The sequence below is a fragment of the Larus michahellis genome, chromosome 5, assembly GCF_964199755.1.
Source record: "Larus michahellis chromosome 5, bLarMic1.1, whole genome shotgun sequence".
Classification (NCBI taxonomy): Eukaryota; Metazoa; Chordata; class Aves; order Charadriiformes; family Laridae; genus Larus; species Larus michahellis.
In genome coordinates this window covers 63,052,177-63,063,341 of record NC_133900.1, presented here as the reverse complement: position 1 = coordinate 63,063,341, position 11,165 = coordinate 63,052,177, and the positions used below count along the sequence as shown (strand labels likewise).

General features: G+C 36.3%; 1 protein-coding gene across 1 annotated transcript in view; it reads right to left on the bottom strand.

The window, feature by feature from the left end:
* Positions 1 to 1,285: 1,285 nt before the first annotated feature.
* Positions 1,286 to 11,165, bottom strand: part of NCAPG (non-SMC condensin I complex subunit G) — a 29,581-nt gene continuing 19,701 nt past the window's right edge. Inside the window, exons 14-21 of the mRNA XM_074587678.1 lie at positions 10,844 to 11,083; positions 10,336 to 10,517; positions 7,447 to 7,621; positions 6,889 to 7,050; positions 5,884 to 6,028; positions 3,004 to 3,096; positions 2,460 to 2,538; positions 1,286 to 1,642 (exon numbers count right to left, since the gene is read on the bottom strand). Coding sequence (XP_074443779.1) covers positions 1,522 to 1,642; positions 2,460 to 2,538; positions 3,004 to 3,096; positions 5,884 to 6,028; positions 6,889 to 7,050; positions 7,447 to 7,621; positions 10,336 to 10,517; positions 10,844 to 11,083 — 1,197 coding nt within the window. The 3' untranslated portion in view covers positions 1,286 to 1,521. The remainder of the gene's footprint in view (positions 1,643 to 2,459; positions 2,539 to 3,003; positions 3,097 to 5,883; positions 6,029 to 6,888; positions 7,051 to 7,446; positions 7,622 to 10,335; positions 10,518 to 10,843; positions 11,084 to 11,165) is intronic.

Below are 11,165 nucleotides of genomic sequence, written 5' to 3'. Positions count from 1 at the left end.
CTTTAAAGCACAAGGGACGCTCTGATTGACAATCAACTCGGAAAAACTGAAATACATACTTCACCCTTTAGAACTATGTTCAGGCTGCATTCAAGGGAACAGACAGTGTCTCTGATCTCAAATGGTTGCGTGTACGCAAACACACTAGAACACAAGTTGGTGATCCGAAGAAAAGAATTATCAAGAGAGGGAGCTCACGGCTTCAAAATTGTGCTTAAAATGATGAATAAAAATAATTCACCACAGTTACATAAGCTTCTGAATAGCAAATATCAGCAGAAAAGTGTGTCATGGCATTTTGTGGGTTGACAAGTTTCCAACAAAAACTGAAAGGGAGGAAAAGCAACACAATCCTGTCTGTTTTCTATACGCAAGCTTGAAAACAGTATAATAGTTTGGGCATTACACTTTGGGAGGGCTACTTTTCATAAGCGAAAGAAAAGGCCCTAAGCCATTTCTGAGAATTACCAAAGATCATTTACAGTACATTTACCTATTTTAAATTCGAGTTCCTTAGAAAGCTACATTGGCACCAGTAGCTGAGACGCGCATGTCAAGCAATCAACACGAGTTTTCTCTGACTGCCTTGGAAATTACCTGTGTTGTAAGAGACAGACACAATTGACAGATTGATTGACGAAGTGTTTCCAAACCAAAAAACTAGCATTTCCAAAGTGAATCTGCTCAGTCACCAACTACTGCATGCAGTTTAAAGTTGATCTTTTATTTGTAAAACTCATGACTATTCCTAGCTCTGTCTAAAAAAAAGTGTTGTGAACTCCAAAGCTACAAAGAAATCACATTATATGTCACCTTAAAAAGACAGTACACACAAACCTTACAAAGTATTTAATCTTTTGCCCTTTCTGTACTTAAGTATTCCTTTCCTTATTGGATTTTACTTGGTACCACAAATATTTTTATGCTTTTCTAAAAGCAGGTTACTGATTTTATATAATAGTGTCAAGATCAGTAGCAGACTTAGGTTTGTAAAATCAGTGACTCAGTTTTACCATTTTGACATTACTTAAAATAAAATGGATACATACCTGCAGGAAGCAGAATTAATCTTAATTGTGAATTCTATTTTACATTAACATGAGCAATAAAACCTGGTCAGCAGATGCACAGGCTAATAAATGAAGAAAGGAGGTGCATTAAAGATAGGCACATTCAAAATTGCTGCCATCACAAGCAACCACTCCAGGTCAAACATTCTGTCCAAATAATGTTAAGCAACAAAACAGCTTTAACTATTAAGTACCTACCACCAACAAGTTTTGTTCAGGTAATATTTTAATTACATGAATGATGTATTACATGAATGATGGACTTCATATCAGTAAAATCATCAAAAGCATCTATTTAAAAAAAGTAACAGTTCCTTAAAAAAAATTCTAGAATTATAAATTATCGCAATATAAGAAAAGTTAAATATGAGTAACAAAAAACCAAATCTTATTTTCCAAGTCTAATGTGAACTACCAGCATTAGCAAAGGACACTTTCTCTCCTTTTGTCTTCATTGATCTGCTTCCCTGTTCAGAAGTCCTGAAAGATTCAGTCTTGTAAGTGCCGCTGTTTTTGCTCGTCTTGAAGGCCTTGAACTTGACATTGGGACTGATTCTGGAATTTCATCACCACTGAAACGTAAAAAAATTAAAGTAAGGCCAAAAACTTGAAACATGGTCTTAAAAAGCAAAAGTACTTCTTAATAGTTATAAACTCCTTATTTTTTGAGAAGAATATATTAAATGTTTTCCAAGTGATATAGCGGTATCAGTAAGTGTTAGTAGTTGCAAAATAAACAAAACCCCCAAAAGATTAGGTGGTACCAAAGCAAACACACCCAATAGGCAAACAGGAACGACTGACCCTGGTCTCCCTAAAGTCTGTGGATTACTTGCTTGAGAAAGAGTGAGCACAGCTGAAAATTACAAAGATAATGTGATTTTAATGCTTATATCCTACAAGATCATAAGGGAAGGAATGCATTGCGTATATTCACTTATCAGTCATTTCTAGAAGCTTATCAACTACATGTTGAAAAACAAGCAACAAAAACGTGGAAGGGGAAAAAGAAATAAAAAATAAAGAGTTTGATTCCTCCACAGAACAGTTATTAAAAAAGCAGAAAAAGTGACTGGAAGAGTAATAATGTAAGCCAAAAACCTAACTTTTGTCGGCTAGAACGTATGTTAACTCTACGCACAAATGGTATGTGAAAAAAAAGAGAAAAGAATTACAGGCTCTTAGGCAATGATAAAATGTGAAGCTGTCAAACCTGCTATTGTTTCAGAAGTACCAATTCAAATAATATTTTTTATCCTTAAACATCTATCTGTGTATTAGCAATACAGAATATTAAAGATGCGGGTTTTGGGAAGGAAAAACATTTGAATTAAATTTCCTTGCTAGAACAGACATCATGATTCTGATAGTGGAGAGAAAAGGATTTACCTTTCACTACCGTATTTTACAGTTGTGCCAGTTTTTCTTCTGCTCACAGACCTCAGTTCTGCTGCTGCTTTCTGTGGTCCTAAGTATAAGCAAAAGTCTCTTTTCATATCGTGATACCATTTCTTTTCTTAAACTAGTTTTGTATCTGTCTTCAGTGTTTGATATTGCATTGAAACATATAAATATGCAGTCACCACAGACAGAATGTGGTGACAAAACAAAACCAACAACAAAAAACGTGCAATGTATCAATCACTTCTCCCATAAACACCTGTACGTTACTGTAAATGACTGTGGCCAAATTATCTTGAAATCCTGTAGTTGGAACTTTTTTTTTCTTTTTTAAATCTGTGTTGTTGGGAGAGGCTAATAGCCCCAAAATTTCCACAAAATAAACTATTTTAATCTTTTAACAAATAAAATTTTAAAAACTACAGAGTATGAAGACTGAATGGTTTTTATATCTATATGTTCACAGAAAGTTAGTATGAAATTATTTTATTAAAAACAACTAGTATCATGGCCGGAGAAAGCTAGTGCATACCTTTGCCAGCTTTGTTTCTTGTGGATTTTGATTTTGCAGTTGCTTTACTTTTAACTTCATTAACTGGAGTATGAAAAGCATCTTTATTATTTTCTGTCAAACAGAACAGCACATGCAGAAGTCATAATCAACTTTTAATTTCTCTTAAGTACCCATAATTAAAATTTTAGCTGTTACATAAAAAAGACACAGTTTTAACCCCACTTTTTCCTTTAACTTAAGGCTAGAAGGAAGCTTAAAATGTCACCACGCGGCTATAACCCTGCCTTCAACATGGGTCAGTGACACGTAAACTATTCCTGCCAATTGTTGAGCCCCTTCCCCTGTGTCAGAAGTCAAGCCAGAGGGGTGGAAGACAAGCTTGGCTGAACAGCTAATTCCTCATGGAGCTCAAGAGGAAAAAGTTGTACCATCTCTGGAAGCAAGGTCAGCCTTCAGAGAAAGATTACAGAGCTGTGGTTCACGTACACAGGGAGATGACATGAAAGGCAAAAGGTCAATTAGAATTGAAACTGGCCAGTGTTGTCAGATAAGAAGAAGGGCTTTCTAAAGTATGTTAAAAGTAAGAGGAGATCTAAAAAAAAAAAAAAAAAAAAAAAAACACCAAAACAACCCAAACATTGGACTGATAATTGTTGAAGATAGTCACTTGACTAATAAGAATGAAGAAAAAGCAGAGTACCATGAGTACCAGCAATGAAGCTGGTCAGGGGTCTAGAGAACAAGTCTTATGAGGAACAGCTGAGGGAACTGGGGTTGTTTAGCCTGGAGAAAAGGAAGCTCAGGAAAGACCTTTATTGCTGTCTACAACTACCTGAAAGGAGGTTGTAGAGAGGTGGAGATCGGCCTCTTCTCCCAAGTAACAAGCAGGAGGAGAAGAGGAAACGGCCTCAAGTTGTGCCGGGGAGGTTTAGATTGGATAATAGGAAAATATCTTCACCAAAAGGGTTATCAAGCACTGGAACAGGCTGCCCAGGGAAGTGGCTGAATCACCATCCCTGGACGTATTTAAAAGACATGTACATGTAGTATTTGGGGGCATGGTTTAGTGACTTGGCAATGTCAGGTTTACAATTGATCTTAAGGGTCTTTTCCAACCTAAATGATTCTATGATTCTAAGTCCATGAGGCCTGAGAGGATTCATCCCAGAGTACCAAAGGAGCTAGTGGATGTTATGACAAGACCCCTCTCAATCATCTACCAAAGGTCTTGGGAGTCTGGGGAGGTCCCCACTGACTGGAAGCTAGCCAGTGTTATTCCCATCTACAAGAAGAGTGTGAGGGAAGATCCAGGGAACTACGGACCTGGATTACCGACAGGTTAGTCTGACCTCAGTTCCTGAAAAGATTATGGAGAAGATTATACTGGGTGCTATTGAAAGGCATTTAAAGAATAATGCAATCATCAGGCACAGTCAACATGGCTTCACAAAGGGAAATTCCTGCTTAACTAATCTGATATCCTTCTATATCACCCACCAAGTGGATGAAGGGAAGCGGCAGATGTAGTTTTTCTGGATGACTTTTGATGCTATCCCTCACAGCAGCCTTCTGGACAAGCTGTCCAGCTGTAGGATGAACAGCTTCACAGTGCGCTGGGTGAAGAACTGGCTAAAGGACAGGGCTCAAAGGGCTGGGGTTACATCTGGCTGGTGACTGGTCACCAGCAGTGGTCCTCAGGGTTCAATTCTAGGGCCAGTTGTGTTCAATATTTATCGATGATCTCGATGCAGGAGTTGAATGCACCATTAGCAAGTTTGCTGAGATACCAAACTGGGAGGTGCTGTTGACTCTCTTGAGGGCCAAGATGCCTCACAGCAGGATCTACGTAGATTGGAGCACTGGACAATCACTAACAGCATGAAATTTAACAAGATCAAATGGCAGATTCTGCACCTGGGATGGAGTAATGCTGGGCACAAGATCAGCCCTGCAGAAAGGGATCTGGGGGTGCTGGTTGACAGCAGGCTCCACAGGAGTCAGCAGTGTACAGAAAACAGTACAACTATTTTCTCAAAAGCATACTTCCAACTTCCCATCCAATCAATATTTGAAGATATAAACATAGAAGATCCAGAAACAGACTAAAGCCCTGAAATAATCCACTGTAAAATATAAACAATTAAAAGAAATGTTAAAAGAAAAGGTGATTGCTTGAAACAGTTGCATGTTAATATCGTTGCTTTACTGCTGCAAGCAAACTGAACTAAGTTTCATCCAATTGCTTTTCTGCTGAAAAATGTTAGGCTTTCTGTGCCACCAGCGTAATGTACACTGCAAAGGCATGTGCAGCTGCATAAACTGTGCAGGTGGTGGAAAGTCTTCCAGCTACTTCCACTTCAAGCTCTTAAGTAGCAATAAAACCAAATCTGGCTCCAACATATAAGCTGGTACAAGGACAGACCGGTGTCAACACTAAAGATAACAGCTACATACTGCTTTAATACAGTCTGGAAGAAGCACGGGCAAACTCCAGGTAACTCCAAAGTCTAAAAACCCCACAAAGTACTTGTTTCTTCTTCCAAGATAGCGAGTCATATTCTAAAGATGAGGTACTCAGCAATAGCATTTAGCAGGCACGTGAGCGTGCTAAACAGCTGAAAAAACCAGCCCATTTTAATACTATCTTTGTTAAAAAGAAAGAGCTGCAGAGCAGACCTTAAGACTCAAAATACAGCACTGGTTATACTACAGCAATATTGAGAACAAGAACAGTACAAATATTTTAAACTGTATGCATATTTACTAGAAGTTACCTTGCCCGTTTTTTTCAAAAAGTAGATTAATGTAACAGAGGAAAACTAAAACTTATTTTCATACACATCTAAACAAGTCACTCAACTGTATACCTACTACTAAACTACACCTGTCCTGACTTACCTTCTTCATTTTGAAAAGTATTTTCAGACAACGTGATGTCAGTTTCCTGTGTCCTTTCAGAGTGGTCTTTGCACACATCAGGGTCTTTGGTCAAGTTCATCTTGATCTTCTCAATAGCTCTTTGACACAGTTTATCTTTCACTTTCTGGAGAAGAAACATTTAATGCTACTTAATTTTACAGCTATTTCTTTTATACATTAAATTTACCCACTGATAGGATTAGTTAAATTTACTGTATGAAGAACACAATGTGTGACATGAAAATGATTAGTCAAGCTGAAAGGAGAAACACTTTCCGCATCAACACCAGGCACTAAAAACCCAAAATAAGTTTTGGTTTTCTTTTTTAAAGGAAACGTAAAAAACATTAAAGCAACTGGACATTTCCAGCTGACTCCTAGAGCATTGCTTCCTCTGGATGATATGCCCATAGTGGATCAGCATTCATTTCAATATACCATTGCCTTCCTCCATCACACTCCCAAATTTTACTTTATTTTTTTCATATTAATAAAAGCATCAATGTAAAAACTTTCACATCAGCCTTGTAATCCCTTCCCACTTATCTTAAATCGAGCACCCTTTTCATGTTGCCTAATGATCTTACAGTTATGTAAGTTTAGGCATAAAAATTCAGCTGTTAATAATTAACTGAAGATAAGCTATCCAAACTGTAAAAAGACTTAATATTGAATTTAGTTTTAACATAGTAAAATTAACTACACCACAGCTATCAAAAGAACTTAACTCTACTGAAATGTATCAAGTTAGGCACACTGTTTTATGCTGGTTTTACTATCTATGGTAGCTGAAATACATAAATCACCCAGTAATATCAGCTCAGATTTTTGTAAATGACTCATCGAAAATTAATTTTCAAAGACTGGTTAAGAGAGAAATTCCAGTCACGTTGCCACAGTAAACAAAAGGCACTTAATCGTTAAGCTTATCAGAATATTAGATTGCTAGTGATTAAAACAGTAAACATGTTATTTATGTACTACCTGCAGAATCTCATTGAGGAGAACCAGAAGATTTTCTGTGGATGAACTACTGAGTTCTAGTGAGTTTAAAGCTTTTGCATAAATACGAACATCTGGTGCAGTTGGGTCCATCAAGATTTCATTGCAAATTTTCATTGCTAAACTATCATGCACTGTTAAGTCCTGTAAAGGAAAGAAATCAGATATCAGAAATTTTGCTGGGAACTATTTATAAAAGACAACAATGAGATAATTCTGATTTAAGCATCTAATGACTAATTTCAGAGAGTAAACATTTTCTTAAAATGCAGTATTTTGAGTATATACACCAACAGATTTTTATAAATACTATAAATACTGTTCCAAATATAGACAATTAGGCATTATGCAAGTTTCTACTAGCATTTTTTAATTGTAGGAGGGAGGGGAAATTGGGGGTGGGTGGTGGGAAGAGTTCAAGATAAAAGATTTAATTACCTGAACAGTCACAGGATCTCAGATAGTTAGCAGTAAGTGAAAGGGGTCAGTTTTTAATCTCTAGACACAAATACTGTTTTCCTCCAGTTTAACACACTGTACCTGGTAGTCCTGAGACTTTTTAGACTGAGGTTTCAGTCCACTTGGTCTGGTCAGGTCCACTAACAGTTCAGAAACATTACTGACATCTATTTCAGCCAAAGGTGAAGTTGCAGGAGCATTTAACAGTGTTTGCAGAGTTGGAAGATAAGCTTCTTCAAAGCATTCCTGGTTAGACCTGTTTCAATTGAGTCAAACGTAAGTAGCATAATGAGACAAAATTAAACCTCAATTCACCTCTAAATTTTCTATTCTATGATGAAAGTTCAGAAACCCATTACAACACATCAGTCAAAGCAAAGTGGGAGCAGCCACCTAGGTAGAGACAGCCAGCAGGAACAAGACATCAAAACTGCTTCACAGAACCAATTTTTTTAAGTTTTAGCACACAGTGTTTCAAGTAAGTTCTAAATAACACTAACTGCCTCTGAACAGTTTGAAAGTTCACCCTTACACCCTTACTACTGAAAATCTAACCGACCTATATAGATATATTGTCTCTTAAGGGACAGAAATACATTTGCTATAAATCTTTTATTTAGATTAATCTTCTTCTGCTCATTCCTCCTTCCTGCTAGCATTTTTCTTTACGGATACTTCTCATTGTGTAAGAAAGCAAGGAAGCCTGGCAAAAAAAAAAAAATACAGTGGCTAAAATTTTCGGAAGAAATACTTGTGCTTTCTTTTCTCAGAAGAGTTAATAACTCCTGCCAAGCAAGTCTAAAAATCATGTTACACTTGGTTCTGCAGCAAGTTGTCTAAAAACAAAAAGTACAAGGTACTAGTTGCTGAAGTTAAGCCTTTTTTGTTTCTGATACTTGTTAACCTTCTATTGGAACCCAAACAGATTCAGGAAAAAACTAAGAAAGTAAATGACTTCAAAAAAGCAGACTGATCGCTGCTGGATTATTGAGCCAGATCAGCTGACAAAAAGACCTTTTGAGCACTAAAACTGGGGCAAGAAAGAATGGGACCAAGAACTCTCCCCTTCAGCAGCTTTAAGGCTTTAGATTGGCTCAAGCATAACTGAAGCATCATTCAGATTATTTCCTGTAAATTAAATAAATAAATAGAAGTCTATCAGCATATAGGCACAGGAAGAAGGCAGAAGTTTCTCCTCTTAAGCTGCCAAAGTTTATTACTCTTCAGAAAACCCTCCATGAATAAGAATTTTTCCCTGGTTACAGGATCCTGTCCCTGTTGTTAGTGTGCCATGCCACTGTACTGACATGACAGATTATCTATAGAAGTCACCATCAACATTTTTTCCCCTCACAGAGTTCAAATACTTAATTTTAAAAAGTAAGCCTCTTGATTATATCTGTGACCAGATGAAGAGGTTAACAGAGCAACACTCAGAAAACAAACAGAATTTTAAAATTCGGTGAGAGATCAGCACCAAAATTAGGTATGAAACTCTGCAAAATCTCAATCATAACCCGAGTTTTCCTTTTCTAAATGTCAACTTTGCAGACAGTTCTGAATTACACATGATAATTAATAATTCTTGTCTGAAAATACAGCATTGGTAACCAAAGACACTCCATGATTCATCTTAAAATGAATCGTTTGTGATCCAGAATGCGGATAATGTTTTGAGAGAGAAAAATCAATGAGGTTTCCTAACTAAACAGAGACTCCAAATCAATGGGCCAGACTAAGATTTAGGATTTTTTTTTCACCATTTTTCTGATTTTTGCTGAAAGCATACACCTTGTTTTTCTTTTCAAGAAAAAGATAATCTAATGAAGTGCCAGAAGGAGTTCCCTCATTTGCAAGTGATTTTGAAATACATAGAATTACTCAGATGAGCAATCATTAGGACTTATAATTAAAAATAAATAATAATAAAATATATACTCACTGGGTCAGAAGACAACATTCATAGGTAAAATAATATCAATGTTAAATAAAAGCTTAAATTCATTACTTGATATCAGAGATACTGGAATCATACAAAATTAGTTTTTCTGTTACTTATTTTCAAAAGCATTTAAGTAAGGAAAACCCCATTCTGTAGGAGACTGGGTATTTTCCTCCTTTTTTTTTTTCCTGACAACATCAAAATCCACATTTGTTTGGTCTTTTTTCCTCTCCAAACCAACTCCTCTTTGAACTACTCCTCTTAACAGCGCAATTTATAAGCCACAAAAAATGTAATTCAATTTGTTTTGGAAAAATAGAAAAGGTAGTTTGTAATACACCTAAATTAAATCTTAACCATAAAAAAGCAGATAAAAACTCAGGTAGTTCAGACTAGCTAAACCCACTATCAACAAATGCAAGTTAAACATTTTTTTGCCTTTGAGCAAGTAAAAGGAGATGAGAATTACTATTTAAACTCCTATCCCCTTACATAACCTCTCTACCTCCTTTGTCCACTACCAAAATAAACAGGAGATTTTGAATCTCCTGTGAATTTAGACTGGAATACTATTTCATTAAAAACCAAACAAAAACAAAACCCAAACCACAACCAACCAGCCTGCTGCTTTGATATCTGCTGTGCACCGATTATTTTCTTTTGAAGCATTCTTGCTAGCTACTTTTTAGTAACACTTCAAAGTCTACCTGTAGTGCTCAACAGCATAAATAAGTAAAGCACATCTTTTTAAATTAATCTTTTATTCAGCATCTTGAAGAACAGTTTCAATTACAGGCTTAGGAAAGAAAAAAAGTGGAAGGCCACAGGGGTAAGAGGGAATTAATGGAAAGTCTTCAGAATAGTCATAGGTTGAGATTATATACGTTCAAAAGTAATACGCCCAGGAGGGAGAACTACAGCATTAGGTCTAATTTGCATTTGTGCTATTTCTACTTGTGCAAGATCAAAAGAGGTTCCTAAAGCTGCTAGACCAATGTATATTTTCACATAATTTACAAAGGCCATACCTATTTGCGTAAGCAAATAAAGGGAAGAAAACTCCCAGACAATGTCTAAGCCGAGTATCCTCTTCAGTCACAGGATTATACCACAACAAAACAAGACGAGAAAGAAGCTTGGCACTAATCAGCCTCCCAGAGAACATCAGTTTGGCTATCCCTTCTGCAGCTTCTGTCCTAAGCTCTGAAAACTGAAGAAAGAACTGATGATATACACAACACAGCAACAACAGCATTTTTCACTAATACTTCATAGTAATAGTCTACATCCTATTTTGCCAATCAGTTCCCTACATTCACAAATTTGCACCTGAACAGAATTCAAAGCTAACTCAAGATTAACATTAGTCTTTACCGGTGAAAAAGTTGTGGTCATTTTCTAGGACAACTATTTTAACATTAAACCATTAATCAATTACACATCATGTAATGTTCACATGCAACTTAATGGGATGGCAAACCTTCTGCAAAAGTTGCTTTAAAACAGAAGTAAAGCAAATTTTATAGTATTTCTTACCTCACTGTCTAAGAAACCTGAAAGAAGCTGCAGGAGGTTGTGAACCGTGGCCGTCTCTTCTTCTTCCTCCTCTATTGTTTTACTTTTTTCCTCACAATTTTCAGCTGTAATGTGTGCATCTTCACTTTGAGAGTCATTGCCTCTTCTAGCTTTAAATGGCTCAATCCCAAACAGCATTAGTTGATCAAAGATTGCCTTTAAAGCACTGAGCTTTACCTTTATATTATCTATTTGTAAAACCTAGGTTTAATAAGGAAAATACATACATCATCTTACAGTAGATCACCAATCATCATTAACATTAAGCATAATAAAATTTTTT